At 36.1% G+C, this 25,633-nt stretch overlaps 1 protein-coding gene across 2 annotated transcripts in view; it reads right to left on the bottom strand.

The window, feature by feature from the left end:
* The window catches only part of CNTN4 (contactin 4), a 339,871-nt gene that overhangs the window by 167,521 nt on the left and 146,717 nt on the right, over positions 1-25,633 (bottom strand). For both annotated transcript variants that reach the window (XM_008074482.2, XM_008074489.1), the window contains 3 exons: positions 16,914-17,016; positions 13,375-13,559; positions 628-764 (listed from right to left, as the gene is read on the bottom strand). In XM_008074482.2, coding sequence (XP_008072673.1) covers positions 628-764; positions 13,375-13,559; positions 16,914-17,016 — 425 coding nt within the window. The remainder of the gene's footprint in view (positions 1-627; positions 765-13,374; positions 13,560-16,913; positions 17,017-25,633) is intronic.

The following is a 25,633-nucleotide window of genomic DNA, read 5'->3' as shown; positions in this document are numbered from 1 at the left end:
GTTGTTTTCTTTCACATTCAAGTCTGGGTCATTGCTTAGAGCAGGCATTCTTCCCTGGGTGGCCTATTGGAGGAAGGAATCTGAGCATAAATAACTGGTTCTCATCTTGGGGCCTGAGGAAAATGTCAAATTTCAATTAACATTTGAAATACAGTAGGAAAATACAATAAGGAAAATTAAATCAGATACAAGTGTTCCTCATTCTAAGGGCCTCACAGTCTGCCCTGCTTCCTTAAGATTTCTTTGTCAGAGTCTTACTCCATTTAGATGGACATTCCTGTATCCATCAATACTACTTCTCTTGTAGTAGAGCCTGAGATATACCTTCCTTTGTATCTTAGCAAAAGTACATGTTTCAGTCTTTCTATATAACTTTCCTTTGCAAAGCCACAGATATTACTCTGTGAAGACCAAAGATCTACTAGAGAAGCTTAACTGAAAAAGGCTGGAGAATTAGTTTTATATACACTTTCTATTTATCAATTACCTTCACTTTCACTTTTTCCACTATCATAGCATTTAGCTGCATATTATTTTGGAAACAACTTACTATTTTAATGTTTCCATGACAATGAGGCTACATTAAACATTATAGTCAATATAAAGACACAGCATCAATTAACTTACCCGAGTCAGCAGTGGTTCACCATTTTTTAGCCATCTGTATGTGGGCTTGGGCCTTCCATTTGCTTTACATTCCCAAAAGACATTTTCTTCCATTGCCACATGGATATCATTTATTTTTTGAATCCAATTAGGTTGTGCTACAGCAGTTCAAAAGCAAAGAAAAGGCATATATTCAATATACGCTCAATCTATTTTATTATATGCAAAGGGCAAAAGGACACTTAGAATAAAATTCCTTTTCCAGATGTTATGCAAATAGCAAGGATGTGTAGAAGCTTGGGGGACTGCCTATACCTTACTTGGAACACCCTATTTTTGAGGACTGTATTGTTGTCTTGAGGTAGGGTAGCTAGTACAGCTTAGAGATAAATACACGAGAATTTTTGCAGTCAGACATAGCTTAGATAATTAGAATACCAAATGGTCAGGCACCCAGTTGGGCACCATCTTATCAGGATGCAACTCTCTAGAGCAATACTTAGACTGACCAGTCACCCAAACCCAACCTCAGAATGTGGAGTGCTAATATACTCAGCTACAGAAACCATAAACAAGGCAATATGGGAATTACCAGAAGCATAGGGGGATTTTCTTTTTCAGGAAGAAAATTAAACCACAAAACAGTAACTTTTCCCATTACTCAAGACATTCACAGACGCAAGTTAGCTTGGAAGTAAATGATAATAAAAGCTTGTGATCAATAAAATGTAACCCACCATATAACACACAATTCTTAGTTTAGGAAACAGATTATTTAATCATTACTAGAAAAATGTATAAATCACTCAGTTAACAACAGATCAGTGTGTCCTTTCTCTTAAGGCACCTATACTTTCTCTTGAACATGTTTTTAATTTTTAATAAAATTGTCTTAGATTCTACTTTGGACTCATTCTGAAATTTTTTCTGTGATGAAGTCAAGAACCCACAGAGCAACTATAACACAACCACCTGTCATCAATCTTTTAATCATTAAATGCAGAATGGATATAACTGCCATTATCCATATGGTAAAATTAACTGTCCCTTTCCCTCAAGTGTCTATTTTTTCCTTTTTTCTTTTAGTAGGAAAATATTTCCAAAACCATTCTCCTACTTTTGGCTGAGCTCATGTATTTCCAGCTACACACAATGTTTTCTAGATTATTTTGCAGCTAGAGGTAACCACGTAACCATGCCAATTACATCTAGAGGTAACCATGCTCATGCCAATTGTATGTGCATGAAAGTGGTGAGAATAACTTCCAGGTTATTTACTTAAAGATACTTGCCCTAACATCTTCTTGCTTCTTCACAATGATTGGAGAAAATAGACAACTGAAACAATCATGGGCTCAGAGATGGAAGCCCTATATAGGATGGAAATACTGTCCTGCCAGTCTTGGACCTTGATTGACCTTGTGGGGCAAAGTGACCCCAAACCCACCTGCCTATTTTGGGAGAAATAATGTGAGAGAGAACTAAATTGCTTATTTAAGTCAATATATTTTGGCATCTCCTTTGTTAACATAGTTTAGTCTATCCCTAACTAATACACTTCACTCCCACATGTTGTATAGATAACTTTTGTGACTCCTATCTCTTTTAAGACTATCATCATTGTTTATTATTGACTGAAAACACATTGATAGAATTTTATCTATAGGAGTAAAACACTAGAACTCCAAATTTTGGATGAGTTCTGATTTTTTTCAAATCTTCTTAGAAAATCAAGACCTATTCACAGTCTAACATAGGAATTCAAAGCAGTACTTAATCCCTACATTGTCCATTATCATACAGCATCTCCACTGCCCAAATTATATCATATTTTTTGTCTTTCAATGGAAGTCACATTTTCTTTCCCTATTCTCAATAAGCATAAAGACAATATTAATTCCGTGATCCATAAAAAAGTCTTCATAATATCAGAATTTGTCTCAAGCACAATTCAAACAGTTAAAGACAATGGTAAATATATTTAAGTCAAAGACTTTTAACTCAAAGACATGCAGAAGATAACCATAGATATCTTTCTAGAATTTTATGTAGAATTTTATTGGCTCACAGGGCATTTCTATAGGGTAATGCTTACTAATGTAAATTGAATAATAAAAGTTGATATCAGTATTTAATTAAAATTTGCTACTTGTTATTCTTAACATGCAGTCTGGCTGAGTTGACCTCACTATATTCATTCAATAAAGCTGTCTTTAAATTATCCATAATTTAATTCAAAAGAAAATTGCTAGTGTTGAGGCCAAGCTGTATATCTTACCTTTTCAATAATAAACAAAAAAAGAAAAACACTCGATAAGTCACTTAACCAGCAGAGGTCTCTAGGCCCTTGAATAAATGCTGCTTTCTTCTTCTTTTCATTTATAAGCACTTTCAAGGTTTTCAAGGGGCAAAACACAATTTTACAAATCCTCTGCTGATGGGGATGATGCATTGCTGCATATGAGAGGAGACCAAAAGGGTCAACTTCAAAAAAAGTTATCACATCAACAAGCATTAACTTGAATGAAGGATTATAACCCACATCCTTGAAAGAGCTACAAGTCTTGTTCTATATCTTCCTGCTGCTAATGCAAAGGAAGTTAAAAAGGTTCTCTACTTGTAGAATTTGATGTGTAACCCTGATAGGGCTAATGGCAGTTGTGCGCTTGATTTCACATTCAACCTGCTGAATATTTACCCCCTGCAGACACCACAAAAACAAAGCAAATCAAGAAAAACCAAAGAAATCCGTGTGGAATATTAACAACTATGCCAAACTTTTGAAAGAGAGTGAGGAAAAAAAATGGAAAGGCAAATGTAACTTATGAAGCAATGTCAAGTTGAAGTTCAAAAAGGAAACATCAAAACCACATGCAGAGGCAGAGATTTCAATGTCATAGATTTTCTGTATCACTTGGGCTTACTTCTTGCTTCTTTTAAAAAACGTAGAAAGGTGGAAGCAATACCTTGCAATTTTAAGAAGAAGGTGGGGCAGGGAAGAGTGGGACTTGAAAGAATTTTGAAAATGACCTTGAAAGTTCTAATTAGACACTTCAGAGGGCTCATTGTATCTCTTCCAGTGGAGTTATGGAGGTCAAAAACCTTGACAAAAATGTTCAGTGGTAGTTATCTGTGCTGGACAAGGTGAAAGCAACAACTTATTTAGTGTTTGTGAGTGAGTCAACATCAGGAAATGTTTTAAAAAGTGGAATTAATCCATAGAAACCAAATTTGAATTGATATAAACACTCCTCTTGAAGTGAATGTCAGAATATGGGTCATTGAAGATGACACATAGAATATCATATTATATAAAAGACAAAGAGTGAGACAGATTTTATTTTAACACACCAATTGCAGATCTACAGAGCAAAAGCCCACATAATGAAGGTTTTCGCTCCTGCTCACTCAAGTTGGATGAATCATATTTAGGTGGGTTTTTCATACTGTTATAAGTCCTATGCTTGATGAAAATGGTTTATATATCTCCATATTTTTTAGGAGGTTTACCTAGTCCTTGGATAATAAATACTTAAGTTTAGTGTATCATAAAAAAAATTTACGCTCCCCCCATTTTTGATAATGCATCAGGGTACATGGTATGTATCACTTAATATGAAGGTTCAATCTAAATACAGACTGAGCACCTCTAATCCTAATCTGAAAATCTAAAATCTGAAATACTCCAAAATTTGAATCTTTTTGAGCATTGATTGATATTGATGCCAAAAGTGGAAAATTTCAATCTGATCTCATGTGGCTAGTTGCATTCAAAATGCAGTAAAAACTTGATCTATACACAAAATTATTAAAAGTATTAGATAAATTACCTTCGGGCAATGTGTATAAGGTATACATGAAACATAAATGAATTGCATGTATTATACTTGGGTCCCATCCCCAAGACATCTCATTATGTATATGCAAATATTCCAAAATTCTAAAAACCTCAAAATATGCAACACTTCTTGTCCAAGCATCTGATTTGGACTTGGTTTGAAACCAAATAATTCCCCCTTTACGACTCCCTAAATATTGCTGTCAAGCTAGAAATTAAAATATAAGATTCAATAGTTGCTCTGGGATTCAACATCATGATGCTGTTTGTCTCTTGGATAGATGAGCAACCTCTTCCATTTCAATCTTTTGTTCACTAGCTGCCAGAAATGGCCTAAATTAATGTTTGTGTATGCCAGCCACTGGAATTGTGCAAGAATCTTATCCAAAATAATTTATATTGTAGGCAGATATAATTTGAACTCCATGGGTCAAACAATTCTCAGGGGTATCTGGCACTCTAATTTTCTAAAAACAGAAAAATTTTAACAGAAAGAAATGCCATCACGGGCCTCAGACCTTAGAAATTAAAACATCTAAAGTAAAAGATATTTTGGACAAAAACCTTTAAATTACTACTACAAAGATGACCTGCAGATATTCATAGTTATTTCTGGTTGTTTGTACAATCTTGGAGAAGATGAATCATCTCCAGGGAATGCAGAGGATTCACTAGCATTGCTTAAAAATTTTAGGAGTTGCTTATGTACCTAATCCTGACTTGTACTTCACATCTTTAAAAATAAAAAAAAAAGAATTTTAATAATAGTGGAATTTATGAACCTGAAGATAATTACTTGGTTTTAGTTTAATATATATATATTAAACTAAAACAAAGCAGGGTTGCTCTAGTTGAAAGGGATAATATAATATATATATATACACATACATACACATACATATATATATCCCAAATCTTTATCTCCAGCCTGGGATTCTTATACTGTAGATGGAATCATCAAGATATTCTCAATTAACTCAAATTCAATGTTCCCAGTATTGGCACTAAACCACTCATTTCCCAACATTACTGCAGAGTCTTTCAGTTTATTATTACGGTTTTCTAGTAAACCCCTGACTTCCAATTTGCAGAAGTCACTGAAAAGAAAGACTAGCTTTCCAAGAAATACTCATGTTGTATTCTAGTGTAGGATCTAACTTTGATCTTTGTTCATCAATGATAATCTCAACTCCTCTGACTTCACACTCTCATCTGTTCTCCATACAATACCAATCATCATCCTGACAGGGGTTTCCAAAATCTGTTCCATGAAGTCCTCAGGGTTCCTGGAAGGTATCCTCTTCAACTAGAGCAATCTTGCTTTGTTTTAAACATTAAGAATTTCTTGTAAAATGTCATGTAAAAAGAAGTAACTTGAAGATTAAATATACATACACTTTAAAAATGCTATGATGATACAATATCTTGTATTGTAAGAATAGTTTGGAAATGGAGCCTGGAAATGGAAAGCATACGTTTTCTCCACTGAATTGAGGTAAGGTTGGACTTGGTGTTATCTAACGTTCCTTCTGACTTTAATGTGTAAAGCCTTTAGATTGCCTGTTGAACCAGCTGAATTCATGGTTCTCTCATTTCTCTATTAATTTGTGCTTTATTCAAACACTCTTATTTGTGGTCTTTTCATCTCTAATAAATTCCATCCAACCTGCTTCTGTCAAGGGTTGAGGAGATGCCATCAGGTCAAACCTTTGGCAGATAACAATGATAAACTCTGGACAGAGTGTAAAAACCAACTATGTGAAAATGCAGGAGGAGGCTAACCAAAGCAGGCATATATCCGTTAATAGGTTCTCATCAATACATAAGACAGATATAATTGTAAGAAGTAATCTGTGAGATAACGGATAAGGTTTGTGAATGTGCTTGTATGCTGTAAGTGTAATGCAAATCAGGAGAACATTACTGTTATTTTATATATTTAGGCTAATATTTAAAGTCCTATGCCACCTGCTCTTATCTACCTTTCTTACTTTCTTTCCAACTATGTCCAGTGATCCCTCGACTCCTGTCAAATAAGGGTCATTGTCCTCCACTCCAATAAACCAGTTTTTCTTCCGTATTTTTGTTCATACCATCTTGTCTTTTGAGAATGTTCTATTCTCCTTTTTCCTCTAACTAGTTTTTTTACTCCACAGTCTGCCTCCTCCATGAAGCTTTCCTGACCTGCTAATTGCAATTCTCTTGAACATGTACAGCTCATTTGCCACAATGATATATATATATATATCATTTCTATAAAAGTGCACATTTTTCTCTTTTAATTGCAGAGGTACTATAGTGAAGTCAGAACTTTATAAATGAGTTATGGAATACAAATATTGTAAATAAGCAATATATCCATTATCAAAAAGGTTGTAAGATGGATTTACTTAATTTTTCCCAGATAAACCAAGCTATGACTTAATCTAACATGGATTAAGTTTTTCACTTTTTTTCCCTGATTTTCAACGAGTTTCTACTCAGTGTTTCTCTGAATCTGCTCTTACTGGGCTGAATTCACTCATCCCCTTCTTCCCCTATCCACTTTCAGTTCCAAATGTAATCAAGCATGAATACTATTTACATATGGGATATCTTATGAGCACCATTTTATGTACATAATTTCTAAACCTTATGACAATAGCAAGTGAAATTATCCCCATTTTGTGAATAAAGTTCAGAGACATTAATGCCCAAAGTCAGAAAGTGGTTCAGTTAAGACTGGTATACAGCACAGGCATGCTTGGCTCCAACATTCTCCATCTCCACTCTCCTCCATCCAGAGGCTCTCAAAATATTTCCATCCAGACCACCAATGCCAATGGAAGTTTTCTTTTAAACCTATGGTTCTTAAAATACAGTCCAAGGACCATGGTAGGTCCCTCAGAGAGTACATGATAACTTCTCTTTCCAACTATTAATGTGTGAGACCAGATTTTCTTCATATACTTCAACCAAAATAATATACCATGACAGCTTGAACACAGAAATACATATGTTAATCCAGCTTCCTTCTATTAAGACAGGTATTAAAGATAGTTGCAAACAAATAAAAAATAGCACTCATTACATATTTTTGTTTAAAAAATATTGTCAATTTTCTTAAAATATATTATCTTCCCATATGTTTTTTTTTTGTCATTTAAAAATAAATTCAGGAGTAAGTCAAATCCTCAGTTTTAATTATAATATGATATATATTGGTGGATATAACCTACATACACAAAAGCTCTTTGAAATATCCAGTAATTTTTCAGGGTAAAAAAGAGTCCTGAAATCAAAAGTTTGAGAATTCCTGCATTAGATAAGCAGAGGAACTTTCAGATTAGTGAATCCACTTAAGCAAAACTTCCTACAAATAAAATTTAAACAACATTCCTTGATGAATAAAAAATGTAACTACATTTTGCCTTCTGTGACACTGAGTGAGACTTGAATTGCATTTAAATATATTGTCCTTGATATGACACTTTCTTTCATGGCTTAAAGTTTCTTATGAGGTGAGGACCTTGTGTCTTGACTCCTATACTAATTCCCGCTGACTATTATTTACATTTTCTCATTGTATACCCCTTGAAAAATTGCAGCAACCTACTTTATTGGAACTACCAGCTAAAGGAAAGAAACAAAAATTGCTGACTTTATCTTAACTGACACTCAGGGGAATTGAGGGTATCAATATCAGTTCTGTCTAGGACAATTAAGCAGACTATTGCTCTACTGTGAAATTACCTTATCTACGTTTTTCATTTTTTGGTCACTTTGTCCTTTAAGCCTCTTTGCGGAGCTGAATATTATCTAGCGATCACATATACATAGCACATTCATGGGGAATTAGTATGCTGTGCTGTAAAATGCCTCTGTATTCACTTATTGATGACCTTAGAGATACTCAAACATCATTGGCAGTGTCATCAAGCCTACAGTTTTGCCTTTGGAGCCAAAGGACTTTAACATACACGGTCTAGAAATATAGTCTTACATGTAATTTGAAGAAGTCCAAAAACAAGCTCTTTTGGACTTAGTAATCAGGTGACCAACTTAGAAAATCAAGAGTAAAAAAGTCAATAGTTCATCCAGATGTTTTCATTTGTGACATTGGTTGTGGAAATTGTGCAGAAAAAGTATCTGGGTGATTGATGGATTTTTCTCCCCTACCTATTTTATTGAAATGTATTGGCAGGAAAAAGTAACACATGTAGTATAGCAGAAAGAGCAATCTAGTCATAGCTGTGATTGTCACTCATTGTATAATGTTCAGTAAGTTATTTTATGTCTTTCTATGAAATATAGCCTTGTTTACCTCTCAAATATTATATTCTGTTTCCTAATGATGAAGATGGTTTTGGTCTCATAATACCTGCTACAGTAGAAGATATTATATAAAAGGTATTGGATATTTGGTTCTTTTAGTTCAAACTTCATTCTTCTAAATGATGAGTGCAATTCTATCAGTCTGTTTGTGCAAAAAGGAAGGGACCACAGAGACACAATGAAGTGGAAAGATGAATCATTATCAAGTGAATTTAATCAATTTTATTCTTTCCTTTCTTTCTATAAGGATAATTGCCTTAGCCCTCTCATTCTACTTTGCCTGTGTGGACTGCCTACAATGCCTGATGTGACAGCAAACTGTTAGCTTTCCAGAGTAGTAGGAACACCTCTTGCATGTAACTTAACCTTCAGCTTCACTACACTACTTGGAAACAGCCTAAGCACAGGGCAATGGTTCTCACAATGTGGTCCCCAGGCAAGCTGCATCTGGATTACTTGGGAACTTAATAGAAATGCAAATTCTTGGGTGCTACCCTTGACCTACAGAATAAAGGGGTTAGTGCACAGTATCCTATATTTTAATAAGACTGCCAAGTTATTCTGATACAGACTGAAGTTTCAGAACCTGTAGCATAGCTATTGAAATCTAGCTCTACGTGTTACTAAGTTTACTTTAATCAGTAATCAGTTACTTTAATCTCTTTAGAAATCAGTTTCCATGTCTATAGTTGTGCAAATGAAATGAGAATGTACTACTGGCTCTAACTCAAAAGTGTATCCCAACTATCTCCAGGTCTTTTCCTCTCTTGAGTCCCAGCCACCAACATTGCTCATGTGGAATCTGTCAATGGCCCCCTAACTGGTTGTCTTGGCTTTGCTCTTAGTTTTCCATCATTTATTCACCACAAAACAACCAGAGTGATCTATTAAAAGCATGAATCAAATTGAGTTACTACCCTGCTTGAAATCCAATAGCTTTCCAATACACTCAGAATAAAACCCAAACTCTGTGGCTGGCTTTCAAGATACTGCATAGTCTGTTACCTTTTTATGTTTCAAACATTTGCCTCCTTTCTTACTGTGATTTAGTTACACTGACTTCCTCCCTGCATGGCAAGCAGGAGCTTCCTGCCTCAGGGCCTTTGTACTTTCTTACCTTCTTCCAGAAACATACTTCCCCTTGAAAGCCTGGCTCATTTTCATCCTTCAGGTTTCAACTCACAGGACAATTCTCAGACAAATCTTTGGTGACTGCCTCAACTTACGAAATACTTTCCTTGCTCTCAGTTACTTTCTATCATATCAATATAATTATGTTCTTCATATGTCTTACCACAATATAAAATTCTCAAGTCCATTTATTTGCTTACTAGTATATCTTGGTTAATTTCCAGTTAAATATTAGGTCCTTGAGTGCAGGGATTCTGTTTTGTAGCTCTAGTGCTTAACAGTGTCTCCCACATGGTAGGCAATAAAAAAAATGTGTTGAACAAATAAATGATGTACTAAAGTCATTTTGGAAAATTTCTACTTTAGTAACAAAGATCCATGGCATTTTATTTCTGAAAACCAATCTATTTTTAGGAAATTTTTCATATTAGAAAAAGTTTTAAAAAGAAGATTAAGATGGGATTATGCTAGCTAAGTACAGGTTATGGGAAAAATAAATTGGGAAGATGGGATATGGTAAAATGTTCTGTGTCTGAACTCTTTTCAGTTCTTCATACGTAGCAAACATGAGTAGCCCATGCTAACCTAAAAACATGGCTACAATGGAAACATATCAACTAGGAATAGGGGATTCCATTATTTGGATCCTGAGAAGGTAGGGGCAATGGAATCATTCTGAGTAGAACTCTGGAAGAAGGTAAAATGATTTCAACACAAGAAGAAAAAACTTGCCATTTTGTCAAGGTTGTCTAGGAGTTAGCAGGTGTGGCTGCTGAAGTGGAAAGTTGAAGAATGGAATGCAAAAACTTGGAACCAAATAAAACAAACAAAAAAAAGGGAGCAGGTTTCCAAGCTCAAGTCCTTGCTTTATAATCCCTGAACATAGCATACCTTACTGCTGTAAGAAACTTTTGTCAATAAAGACAGAATATTCATGGATAAGTGACTGGGGCTACTTTCTCCCCTTTTGTGGTCTACAGAGTGATTTTTTTTTTCTTTGAGTTGGAGTCTCACTCTGTCGCCCAGACTGGAGTGCAGAAGCTGCTCCCAGCCACCGTAGCCTTGACCTGCTGGGCTCCGGCGATTCTTTCGCCTCAACCTTCCAAGTAGCTGGAACTACAGGCACGCGCTACCACGCCCGGCTAATTTTTGACTTATTGTAGAGATGAGGTCTCGCCAAGTTGCCCAGGCGGGTCTCGAACCAGCAGACTCAGGCAATTCACTCACCTCAGCCTCCCAAGGCGCGGGATTTCAGGCTGAGACACTGAGCCCGGCTACAGAGTGATTTTTAATTATAATAATTCATTTAAATTGGAGATCTAGGCAGTTAGATATTAGGAACACATCGCTGGGAAAACTTAGATCAAAAAAAGTAAGAGGAAAAAAATGACAGTAAAGCACTTATGTATAATTAAACTGTCCTGTGACAATGAAAACAATTATATGATTTCTGTGTCACTGATATACTAGTTGAGGAACAAATGGAAGGATGAACACAGGTGCAACAGCCAAGTACTATGTAAATCAACTGATCTGACAAGTGTTTAATACTAAGCATGTTGACAATTGAGGTGAAGCTGAGTTATCTCCAAAAAGCAGGCAAATTTCATTTTGCTTTTTTCCCCTTGCATGGCTGCAGATAATTCCATTTAAAAAGGAAACACTGTTACAACCTGATTTTCATCTCTAGGACAGGATTCCAGAAAAAACATTTCCCTGCACAGGGCTGAGGGTCAGTGACAAAGTAGATTCTTCTTAACAATATCTCTGGAGAACTCTATTTCCATTTTAGGAAGTCTCCAAATCCACTAGAAAGTACAACGTCAACCCCTGTTATAAAAAAGTTCATACTTTTTCAACATACTGAAAGAAGGTATTTCACTTAAAAGAAAATCATGAAGTGAAAATGACTTTATTCAATTTGTTAAGCAACTTAAATAAAATTTAGGAACAACCACCACTGAATTAAAAAGTCTATTCATCTAAGAAAAAAAGTTAAACCATTAACTAATTACCTGAATATTTTCAGATCGTCTCTATCTGGTATATAAAAAAATAATTATTTCACTGGTGAGAAAAATGAACCCTACACAGTTAAAAATATACAGCAATTGTATCTCACTGAATAAATCTGTAACTTTCAATCTTACATCTTTCCAGTCAGTTAACTGTGATGCCCTTTGCTTTTCAACCAATCAAATAAGATGCCAACTACCACAGTTTAAGAAAGAGCAAACATCAAATCTCAAGTCTGTCCCTGGGCACGAGTAGAGTCCTCTACTATTGTTGAAGAAAGATGAATGATTAAAGAGAAGTTCAGATTTATTCAAACAGCTGTTGTCCAGCTCCTCATGTGAAGTACTTTCTAGAGTCTTGTGTGTTCTTCTGCCAAGAGGAAGAGGTGCATCTGGGGTATGTGGATCCAAAATGCTAAAGATCATGTAAGGGAAGTCAGTTTAGCCTGGATGAAATGGGAAATCTCCATCTGGTTTCCAGTCAAGCTTTTAAACAACTTTATGTGATTATTGAGCAAAATTATTTGGTCATAACTTGAAATCAAACTGTTTTGGAAGAACTGGTAAAATAAATAGATTTTTATGACACAAATTACAGTAAGAAATAAGAACATTTAAAGCTTTTGCTACAACTTGCCCCTGCAGAGCTACTCTCATAATTTTAATATGCATTGTTGTTTATTCAAATCATTCTTAAATAATTATCAATCTACAATATTTGTTTTCTATATCCCAGACAGATGTGATGTGTGCATGCTCCAATTTGGCAAAACTCAATTTGTTTTCAAAATGCCTATCCAATGAAATACTTTTCTGGATTGTAATATCCTAACAGGGTTTCCAAGATGGGCTCAATAACAAACATGCGCTAGAGGTTTTACATTTATATTACGTTTGGATCAATGCTGATGATTTGATTGAAATAGGAGCAGCTGCACATAAAAAGTCATTGGGGTGAGAGAGATTTGTCACATTCCTCTCTGATAAGGACTAAATTTGGACAGTATGCATTTTGAAATGTTCATGGTACCACATTAAATTGCTACCAAATAGGAACAATTACAAAAGATTAACACAAGCTTCAAATCAAAATTCTAATGAAGAAAAGCATAGACAGAGCTTTAAAAATGAATAAATCAGAAGCAGGAATAACAAAATGTTTCCTGTGTCAGGTTTACAGCTTGATGGGAAGAGGAAAAACAGCTTCTTTTGCAAGTGTGTTCACACTAATATCCATCCTCTAAACACATCAGCCTAATTTCTTCCTCTCTGCTTCATCAACATCCTTGACCCTCACCCTCACCTTCACCCTCCAGGAAATGCTAATTATGCAGCAAACCAAGAGTCTCACACAGTTATATTCTTCACTATCTTTCCTCAAAAGCCTGAATGCAAATCTCTCAGCTTATGAGTTTAATATCAAGAAGTTCTGCAGTGGTATAAATGATAAATTGGTATCAAAAAACTTACCATAAAATGTCAACTGTCCCCTTGCTACGTTTTTCCCTCTGGAATTTTCAGCCACACATTCATATAAACCAGCATCCTCCTGCTGAAAATTGGGGATTTCAAGAATTCCATTTGACTTGTGTCTTCTGACTTTCCTTGCTATCGGCTTCCCATCAGCTCTTCGCCAGATAATAGTTGGCACAGGACTGATAGCAAAAATAAAAAGGGGAAAAGATAATTTGAGAAAACTGTACCTTTTATTTGAACCTATGCTCCTAACAACACTTTTTTTCTTGGTTCTAAACATATAAGCTCACATGAGGCAGTGTTTTCCAAACTTCATTCCTGCTTCACAATTATGATTTTAACCATATCCACATCTCTGGTATTATTATTTATTTAGTATTTTTTAAAAAATTAAATAACTTTTCTTAACTTCAAATAGAGTTCTCTATCTCTCTATAAAACTTTCATTTAAATAAAAACAGCTTTTCACATGTTTGTCATTGTTTTCTAATATGTGGTTTTCTTGAATCATAAATATGTAAATAAAAATGTTCATGTGCATTTGTGACAAATTAAAGATGACTGTAAATTATTTCACATTCCTTTCATTGAGATGATGTCTATACCCTCTTACTTTGAACTTGGTGAGTCTTTTTTGACCATTTTACTAATAAAATAAGGCAGAAGTGATGCTGCATCAGTATTCAAGTTCGGACATTAAAAAACTGGCAGCCCTGAGCAGTCCTTTGAGAAGTCTGAATACCTTGAGACTGCCATGTAGGAGAGGCCTTACATAAGGCTCCAGCTGGTAGTCCCAATGAGACCAGCCCTCCCATGTTCCCACCAAGACACTAGATTTGTGAGTGACCAGCTCATCTGTCAGCTGAATACTACTGAGAGACCTCAAGGGATGCCTCATAAAGCATGAGAATCATCCAGCCACGCCCTGCTTGAATTCTTGACTCTCACATTTTGAGATACAATAAAATGCTGGTTGTTTGTTCCTTCTAAGTTTGTTATGCAGCAATAGACAACAGAAACAACATATATTTTTAAAAATTATGTACCAACAATGCAAGTAGAAATAATGAGCTCATAAAGTTCGGAAGACACTACCTAATTGTTGACATAAAGGAAGGGTTCACATAAGGTATATTGTTTTTTTTGTTTTTGTTTTTGCTTTTTGTTTTTGTTTTTGAATCGGAGTCTCACTCTGTTGCTTAGGCTGGAGTGCAGTAGCACGCTCATGGCTACCGTAGCCTTGACTTGCTTGGCTCATGCAATCATTCCACCTCGGCCTTTCCAGTATCTGGAACTACAGGCACGTGCCATCATGCCTGGCTAATTTTTTGATTTATCATAGAGACGAGGTCTCACCAAGTTGCCCAGGCTGGTCTTGAACCCCTAGACTCAGGCAATCTTCTCACCTTGGCCTCCCAAAGTGCTGGGATTATAGGCTTGAGGCACCATGCCCAGTCCCAGGTACATTGTTTTAGATAACATGGCTAGTCTCGTTGTCATGAACATATTGAGAACCTTACCAAGTTATAGCAGTCTATTTGGAGGGTGGTTTGGGAAAGTTTTGCTTAAAACAGTGAGCTAAAGAAAGAAGCAATCTGTGGGTTTTTTATGTACTCTCAAGGCATCTATCTTCCTACTGCCAAAACAATTAGACACACCTTAAATAGCAAGGAGGGCATCACTGAGTCTGCAAATCAATGGTTTAGCAAGCTAACTACAGCTTTTAAGATTGTGGTTTCCTAGCAGGGGATACAATTATTTACTTATTTATTTTTCACAAAAACACACACAGAGAAGTAATTAGACTAAAGACTTGCTAATCTTCTCTGTGAAACCTGAGATAGCATTTAAAACATTAAAGTCATCAACTGTACTATGTTTGTTTTAGAAGATTATAAATTCATTAGATGACACTACCTCAGAATGCAAAAATAGCTCCACCAAAAGTACATTATGGATGTTTTTCCATGATGAGATATACACCTAATACACAAGCCTTTTAAAATAACTGTACTTAGACATAGTCTTTCTGCTCCTAAGTGAGCAATGATGTGTTTGAGCAGCTGGATGTGCATACCCAAACATTTCTGTGTAGACTGAAGAAGTCCAGTTTGGGTCTTTTGTTTTTATTCTACCACCATTCAAACAATGTGAATAGTGTTTAATTCATAGTCTCTTTTGAAGTGTAGACAATGTGTATTTTGCACTCTTCCTTTACAGAGTTTTCAAGGTGTTACCTTGCAGAGTTCACTAAATATATGCCTACACTACCCAGTTACCTGCTTTCATATATAAATACTTACACATGCATAAATACTTTAAAATAAAAGAGGTGATCATATTATACTGCTAGCAATCTGCCTTTGTTCTCTTAGCCAAAAGTCATGGCCATTTTCTGTCTTACATGTTGTTTTACAACTTGACTTTTAATGTCTGTAGTGTTTAATCCTACAACTATGTCATCATTTAATATGGCAAGTTTTCAGGACATGAAAAGTTATCACTGCATTGTACTGTAACAAAGCAAAGATACCACTGTAACTTATATTGTGGTGTCTTGAAAATGCATGGAAATCAAAGCAGCTCTTCTATTAGCACTCACAATAAAATTTATAAAGGAATCTCTTCTATGTTTGCTGTCAAACACAAAAATCATGAGAAAACAGATTATATGCTGAAATAAAGATTGGACAAGGGTTAGCATTTTTGCCAACAATTGGACACAGGAAAAAGAGAGGGTGTTAGTAATGGGTTAGCCATATAGATGGAGTTGGGAGTAAAGATTGACTTGAATCATTAAAATCCATAGAAGATATTAAAATTCTCACTTCAGATAATAGTTTATATTGTTTCTGCCAAACTTTACTACTGGTTACTGGCAACTAAAAATCCCAACAAATCTGCATTTCATTTTCTTAAGCCTCTGACAGATACTCTATGGAAAATTTAACGAGTTTCCAAGTAGGCTTTTCTAAGGATAATTCAGACTGAATGATAAATCCTTGTAAATCATTTTGTAAGACAGAGACTCTCTTGGAGAATATCAGTTCTTACCTATCTATAGTCAGAGCAGAAGGTAATCCAAAGGAGAAAGCAGAGACTGACCATTTTTAAAAGAAATTCAAGAAATTCAAGAGAACTTTGATGTGGCTCTGTAAACTGGGGCCAGAACGAAAGTCCATATTTTCCCAAATAGTCAGCTTGACTGTGTCTCAAATGAAAACCATTGTTTTCTTGTCATTCTGAGTTAGACAGCATGCACATTACAGGTCACGATTTAGAACAAAATACTTTTTCAGGATTGCCCATTCTCCTCTCCTTTGTGGCTATGTCAGTTGTGGCAGACTAAATCCTTCTTGTCCCATTACATGTACTTTCCATGGTGAGAGGGTAGAATCAAAGAGGCTGACACAGAATTTTAAAGGAACTTGCTTTTCATTCACCTCAGAAACCATCACTGTGAACAGTGCAATGAAAACTCTATGCCAGCACAAGCTGAAGAGAGGATGAGGAGGAAGAGAAACCAAACTTACTTTCCTAAAGCGAAGCATTCCAGCTTCACCGTTGCTCCTTTTGCAGTTGGGACCATTTCTGGAAACTGCACTTCTATTTTGGGCTCGTATTCACCCATCACCCCTGTGAGTAAACAAAGAAGCTAAGTCTTAGAGAGTTTTTGAGAATGTACATAAGCATTTTTCTGTTAATATAGGATACTCCTATACATCATTATGAGCACAATTAATTCCTTCATTTAAAGCAGGTCCTATCTCTAACAGCCATGAATTGTGGCTCTTCTCCAAGTTACTGCTAGAGGAAAATTTGTGTCACAGCACCACACCATCTGCCTAGAATTAAATTCTCCATATATATAACTTTGTTCCTTAAAAATATTTATTTAAGGTAGTCATAGGGAAAAAGGAGAAGGGGATCAAATCCTAGTCATCAGAGAAATCAAATAAATTATCTTTTTTGGAAGTGTACAGTAGGAAAATGTAAAATATAACAAAAAACTTTAATAAATACTTGCATACTTTATTATGTCTATATAAGAAAACAATCTGAAGGAATAAATAGTCTGTGGCCACAATTTTTACTACCATTTCCAAAGCTAATGTGAATTAATCATAAATTAGTATATACAAGGTAATATCAAATGCTTGCATTGGTATTATATTCTAGAGCAATGAAAAAAGAATCATAGGAAATGACTAAGAAAAGCAACCTTTAAGTTATACTGCCTTGCCAATGGCATACTTATATTGAAGGTCATATTCTCCCACTTTTCCTATGTCTTGGAAAGTGCCAGAACAATTATGGCCAAAGTAAACACAGCCACACAAAGTCCATGCTTTGTAACTACAAACTTAACAATGATTTCTTATCAATACGATCTTGACCCAGTCTGCCATCACTCTAATTGCTTTGATACATTTATTCCTATTACATTTTTGGTCATTTTCTATGATCTTTGATTCAACTGTGCCAGGAAAGACTTTGGAATTATCTAGGTTACTACAAAAAGATAGGACTCTCTATTTCATCTCTCCTTTAGGCTTCCCATAGTTAGGAGGAAAAGAGACTGAACCTTAGAAGCAAAGGTTAAAAACAAGGATGGATGGGGACAGGTGCAATAACAAATAGAAATGATTTCACTCATTCTGCAGGGGTGACCCTTTTCATCTGCTGTTTCAGAGTCTGAGAAGAACCACGAGGATCTTCTCAAATTGTGGAAAAAAAAAAAAGAATCAGTCCTTTGTGTCATATGACTTGCCATCTAGCTAGATTTTCTTTGAGGTATATTATCAAAAGTGCAAGCTTCAACATAATTGTTTTGTCTGTTTGTTTTCTTTCTTTTTAAAAAAAATTCTTAGAATGACAGGGAGTGTTGGATTTGGAAGGGACCTTTTTTATAGTTTAGTTCAGCATCCTTAATCTTGGTATTAGTTTCCCAGTGGATGCACATTTTTTCTAAAGAGAGGATCCATAGCTTGTTACCTAATCTCAAAGTGATGCTTATCCCTCAAAAGGTTAAAATCATAGTTCTAATCTGTCCCTTCCTTTTACAAGAAAGGCTGTGATCTCAAAGAGGTTAAATGGTCTGTCTTCAGTCCCCAAAAAAGTATTTTGTGTTGAAACTCAGGCCCAATTCCTCATCTTCATTTTTATTATGGCCTCTCATCACTGCAATGAATAACACTGCAAAACGATTAAAATATGCTAATGCCACGCTTGGCACTTACAGAAACAAAATCATTCCTCTGTTTTTGGCCAACCTCTGCCCTTTGGGTTGTCTTGCACCTAAGTTTGGGCTTGCCTTTCTTTAAGCATTTGCACAAAACTGGCCTGGTAAGGATATGGTGCATACTAACAATGACATTCACACACAGTTGCTGAACTTGCTAACAAACAGTCCGTAGAGTTGCATCATCATCCCATAAATATCAGTAGTATGACTCTGAGCACAGTGAGCAAGTTCACACCTTCTAGTGCTGTGTATGTGGCTGTATACTCTGAGAGCAGTGTTAATTAAAAAAAGAATTGCCTTGAGAGAAAGAGGTCTTTCGTCCTCCCAGGAAAGCAAGACAGTCTGCACTGCAGTGTATCATGCACTGGAGGGAGATGAGAAAATAAGCAACCTTGTTCTGAGAAACTAAAATGTCATTGGCAATGCAGAGATGCAATGTCCCAAATCCTGAATGGTTGTCCCCTTATCTTAAAATCCTACCTATTGAGACCCAGGCTGGAAGTCTGTTCTTCCAGATTTCTTTACCTACTTATACCTATGGCCTTCCCCCCTCCTCTGTGTGCCCAACTCTGTAACCTACGGTGGTCTTTAAATGGCCAGAAAGTATCAAAACGTCTTCTGCCTCAGTTCTCGTGGTTTTCTCATATTTTCTTAAAAACAAGCTTCTTGAGATATAATTTACATACACAAAATTCACCAATTTTGAGTGTACAATGTAATAATTTTTAGCAACTTTTCTGGGTTGTGCAACTATCGTCATAAACCAGTTTTAGAACATTTCTATCATTCCAATAAAATCTCTCATGCTCATTTATAGTTAATCTCCATTCCCATTCCTATTCCAAAGTAACCTCTAATCTGGTTTGTGTCTCAATGTATTTGTTTTTTCTGGATACTTCATATACATCAAATCATACAACAAGTGGTACTTTGTGCCTGACTTCTTTGACCAGGCATAATGTTTTCAAGGTTCCATCCATGCTGTAGTATTCACCAGTAGTTTGTTCTTTTTTATTGCAAAATGCTATTCCACTGTATGGATTTACTGCATTTTATTGATATATTCGCTGGCTGTATTAGTTTCCTAGGGATACTGCAATAAAGGACTACAAACTTAGTGGCCCTAAGCAAAAGAAATGTATTCACTCACAGTTCTAGAGGCTGGAAGTCATAAAGGAAGGTGTTGACAAGGCTATGCTCCCTCTGAGGCTCAGGGAAAAATCTTTCCTAACTTCTGGTGGTAACTGTCAATCCTTGGTGTTTCATAGTTTATAGTCATGTCACTCCATCTTTGCCTTGGTTGTCATCTGACATTCTCTTTGTGTGCCTTCCCCTTGTCTTCTTAGAAAGACATCTGTCATATTGGATTAAGGGCCCATCCTACTCTGCTATGACCTCATCTTCACTCATTGCATCTACAATGATTCTACTTCTGAACAAGGTCACATTCTGAGCACTGGGTGTTAGAACTTCAACATATCTTTTTGAGGGACACAATTCAACCCATAACATCAGTTGATAGGTTTTTGGGTGGCTTCCACATTTAGCCATTACCAATAATGAATTTATGAACATTTCCATGCAAGTCTTTTTGTGGACATATTTTCATTTCTCCTGTGTTCCTCATGACTTTCACATGGATGGACTTTTTCTTTTTCTTTATGTCTTAGCTCAAATGATGCTACCTCCGCGTATCATATATCAGATGCCATCTCTGATCATGCTATCTAAAATAGGTCCCTGTCGTTATTCTCTATAAACATATTAACATGTCTCACTCATGTTACCTATCACAATGTATAATTCTCTTGTTTGTTCATGTATTTAGTGTCTGTCTTCCACCTATCTAGTAAAATGTATAAGACTCAAATAATGTGTTTGTCGTTTTCATTGTTTTATTCTTAACTTCTATTGCAGTCTCTTTATTTACTAAGCATTTGAGAAAAAACTGCTGATATAAAACATTTTATATATTAATTTCAGAGTACCCTTGGAATAGCATTACTGTTTTCTATCATCTTTATAACTGTTTATAAACTTGGCATTTCTTCTGTTGTACTGTTACCTGCTTGACTAAGTGGGTCTCATGAGCTAGTGACCAGGGTCTTCCTGGTGAAACAACTGGTACTGCAGTTGCTCTGCTTGGTCCCTAGCGCTTCTGAGGTTGCAGAAGCCAAGTGCCATTTTTTTTTAAAGGGACAAAAGTTTTCTTGTGAAGAAGTGATGGGGAGAGACTACTGGCTCCAGGCTCTGTTTCACCACTGCAGCAGGAGAGACAGCCAGCTACAGGTTTTGCCTCAACACTTCAGCACCTGGCTGGACACTGGCAGCAATGGCTGTGAAGGGAGCCCCAAGGCAGAGGGCCACTAGAGAAGATGAAAGAGGTGCCCCATCAACATTTTGAAAACAGGGCAGGAAAGTGCTCTGATTTTCTCACCACAGAGCAACAGACTCGATCTCTGTGACTGGCAGATCAACTGCTCAGGGCTTGGTTGAGACCCAGAGGATATATACTGAAAACACAAATTTTGGAGGGACTTGACAAGTGCTGAATCTCAGGTACCCTCAACCCTTACCCTGATCCAGACATGGGAAAAAGAGTGTGGGCAGAAAAGGATGAGGAAGAACTCCAAAGAGTTCAATGGTGGGTCCAGGGCTGACCCAATCCCTCTCCTCCTCAACAATCCTCTGAGCATCAGGCCCACACAGCTGGGGCATGACTGAGAGGGAAAAACTGAGGTGCAGCCTGGACTTCACTTGCAATAGGAGTGCTCCATTTCAGGATAGGCCTGCCTGGGGCACCCCCATGAGTAGCAGGTACATACCTGGGGACGAGACAATCCCATGCCTCCCCACTGGAGGAGATCTCCCTGACCACATGAGAGTGGGAGGGGAGGACTGCAGTCCCATCAATGCCCATTGCTCCTCCTCCTTCCCTGCTCTGGACACCAGGGAGAGAGTGAAAGAGGTGGAAGCTCTACAGGAGATAGCAAAGCAGAGGAGAGGAACAATTACAGAACCTGCCAGAAGAGGGCAGGGTTTTTTTTCTTTTATTAATTTTTAATTTTTTTGCCTATTTGTTAATTCATGTGTTTTAAAAATATTTCTGGAGGAGGGAGGGCCATACTTCATCAACAAGGGTATCTGCATAATCAATGTTTGTATACTTAACCCTGAATTGTACCCTGCATCTTTATAATAATAAAAAAATTTTTTTTTCTTTGTGCATGAATGTGTATGTGAGGGTTTGATCTGCATCCAACTCCTTTTTTCTTTTTCTTTCTTAATTTGTTTTTTGTTTTCTGTATGTGTGTATGTGAATGATTGAGTGTTCATCTTTCAGTTTTGTTGTTGCTTTTAGCTTGTTTTTGCTCTTTTGTTCTCTTTTATTTATTTATTTATCTATTTTTAGTTTAAGGTTTGTGTCAATATAAGGATGAGGGTTCAATCTGAATTCCTTTTTCTTTTTTTTTGTCCATTCTTTTTCTTTTTCTTCTCCATTCATTTTGTGCTAGGGGTGTGTGTGTGTGTGTGTGTGTGTGTGTGTGTGTGTGTGTGTGTGTTTAGATTTGCTTTTTGTTGTTGTTGTTATTGTTTGTTTTGTTTCACTTTGTTGTTATTCCAGTTTATTTTGGGGTGTGTGTGTACATCTGAGTGTATGTGTGTTCAATTGTTTTTTGCTTTGGTTTCTGTTTTCATTGTTCTGTGTTTTTTTCTTTTCTTTTTTTAATTCTTGTCCATCTTATTTCATCTTTCTCTTTGCTCCTCATTGCTGTTACTGTATCTTGGACTCAGAGGGTACACACACATACCTACTGCATTGTCATATAGAGTTGTGGTGGAGAGTGGGTCTCAGAGGACACATACCGCAATCACTGAACATTGTAATTTGCAAGTAGTTTCTGAATCCTAGCTCCCCATCCCCTACTTTATTCAACTTTTGAAACTACAAGAGACAAAATAGCTTCCCATCCACAGTCTTGTTTCAAAATAGAACAAATCCAGAGACCAGATCAGGGAAGAATAGAGGGCTGAGCAGACATCAGAAGGAAAAGCCTCTCCCACTGACACTGAATAATGGAACTAAAGAGAAAATCAAGAGATCTGTCACAAGTGAGATAAAAACAAAACCAGAGGTAATTTCAAGTGTAACAAAAAGAAAACTCCTGAAAAATCAGACCTCAGAACCCAAACAATGGAAATCACCAATGACTAGCCCCAGAATATGACAAGGATTAGGGAATGGATGGAAAGAGTGAATAAGATTCAAGAAAGACAAGATACAACATTGAAAGAACTTGTAACAGAGATTTTGACAATAAAAAATTTCATACAGAAAATAAATAGCAAGATGACAAGCATGGACAGCAGAATTAATCTAGCCAAAGAAAGACTCTCGTAATTTGAAGACCAGAACATAAAATTAATCCAATCTGTAAAAAACATAAAAAGAAAACTCAGAAAGAAGGAACAAAGCCTACAATAGATGTGCAATTATATCGGAGGCCGAACCTGTGCCTGATTGGTATCCCAGAAGGAGAAAGAGAAATAGAGAACACCTTGAAGCAAGTATTTCAGGAGGTAATCCAAGAAAACTTTCCCCATCTCACCAGAGATGTGACCAGCCAAACACAAGAGATACAGAGAACCCCCATAAGACATCAAATGAGAAGCCCAAAGTAATTCACCTGCACAAAGTAGGCACAAAAGAAAAAATCCTAAAGGTAGCAAGAAAGAAAGGTCAGACTACCTACCAGGAAAACCAATCAGAATAGCAGCAGACCTATCGGCAGAAACACTACAATCAAGAAGAGACTGGAGTCCAATATTCAAAGTCCTCAAAGATAAACTATTTCAACCAAGAATTTCCTACTCAGCCAAGCTAAGCTTCTTCAATGAGGGAGACTTAAAATCCTTCCCAGACATCCAATCCCTAAATGATTATGCAACTTCCAGACTGACTCTACAGGAGACACTTAAAAAGATATTAAGCACAGAAGAGAAAGAGAGAGAGAAAAAAGAATGACCACACACTTTCCAAAAGTACAGCAGAGCACAGACTCGACAGCGAATACAGTGCAACAACAAACTTGAAAATGCACAAAACCTCAAAGTCAAAAGAAAACAAGCAAACAAAAACAAAACTTTATAAGAATCTCATCACAGGGATAAACAATCACATTTCAATAATCAGCTTGAATGTGAATGAACTAGTTACACCACTGAAAAGAGACAGAATGGCAAACTAGATAAGAAACCATGACCAAATTATTTGCTGCATCCATAAAACTCATCTCATCACAAGGGATGCACACAGACTCAAAGTTAAAAGATGGAAAACAAGTTTCCAGGCAAATGGATCACAAAAGAAGGTCGATCCTTATATCAAACAAAACAACCTTTAAGCTATCAAAAATTTAAAAAGATACAAAAGGACACTACATAAGAATAAAAGGTTCAATCCATCAACAAGAAATATCCATCCTAAACATATATGCAGCCAACACAGGAGTCCCAGTATGTATAAAGCAACTACTAAGTAAACTAAAAAAAACATATTGACTCTAACACTATTATAGCAGAGGACTCGAATACCCCACTAACAGCCCTAGATAGATCATTGAGACAAAAAATTAACAAGGAGATCCAGAAACTAAACTTGACACTTGACCAAATGGACTTAATAGATACCTATAGATTATTCCACCCTACAACTACAGAATATACATTCTATTCATCACCATATAGAATGTACTCCGAGATCAATTACATCCTTGGCCATAAATCAGGTATAAAAAAATTCTATAAGGTTGAAATATTGTCATGTACTTTCTCAGATCACAGTGGAATAAAAATAAATGTCAACACCAACAAAATTTCCCCAAAGCCCACAAAGACATGGATACTAAGCAGCATGATGCTGAACAACTATTGGGTCAACACTAAAATCAAAGCAGAAATTAAAAAGATTCCTGGAAACAAATGAAAATGAAGAAACATCTTACCCAAACCTCTGGGATGCCATAAAATTCATTCTAAGAGGGGAATTTAAATCTCTACAAGCACACATCAAGAAAATGGTCAGATCGCAAATTGAGAGCCTAACAAATCACCTAAGGGAATTAGAAAGAGACGAACACCAAAACCCTAACTTTAGCAGAAGAATCCAAATCACCAAAATAAGTGCCAAATATGGGGCATAGAAGACAAAAATATCATAGAAAACATAAAAAAGCTAGTTCTTTGAAAGAATTAACAAGATTAATGGATCCCTAGCCAGCATGACCAAGAAAAAGAGAGAAAAAGCCCAAATAAACACAATCAGAAATACAAAAGATCAAATCACAACTGACCTTAAAGAAATACAAAAAATTATCAGAGATTACTATGTACACCTATATGGAAACAAATTGATAACCTAAATGAAATGGAGAATTTTCTGACATCATACAACCTTCCCAGGTTCAAACAAGAAGACATTTAGACACTAAATGGACCAATAACAACCCAGGAAATTGAGTCTATCAGGTGAAAACTATCTACAAAAAAATAAAAATAAAAAATAACCCCTGGACCAGATGGCTTTCCAGCAGAATTCTATAAAACATATAAGGGGGAGCTGATACCAATCCTATTGAGAGTATTCCAGGCACTTGAGAAGGATGGAATTCTCCCCACATCATTTTACAAAGCTAACATCACACTGATACTCAAACTGGGTAAAGATCCAACAAAAAAGGAGAGCTATAGGCCAATATCCCTTATGAACATAGATGCAAAAATCCCTAACAAGATTATAGCAAATCGGATCCAAAAACACATCTCAAAAATCATCCACCAAGACCAAATAGACTTCATCCCCAGGATGAAGGGCTAGTTCAACATTCGCAAGACCATAAATGTAATTAAATACATTAACAGATGTAAAAACAAGAACCCCATGATTATATCATTAGATGCAGAAAAAACTTTTGATAAAATCCAGCATCCTTTCTTGATAAAAACCCT

This window comes from Carlito syrichta, unplaced genomic scaffold (genome assembly GCF_000164805.1).
Source record: "Carlito syrichta isolate Samal-C Ts95f unplaced genomic scaffold, Tarsius_syrichta-2.0.1 Scaffold117309, whole genome shotgun sequence".
Taxonomy (NCBI): domain Eukaryota; kingdom Metazoa; phylum Chordata; class Mammalia; order Primates; family Tarsiidae; genus Carlito; species Carlito syrichta.
The sequence above is the reverse complement of the archived record's forward strand: the minus strand, read 5'-3'. Positions and strand labels throughout refer to the sequence as shown.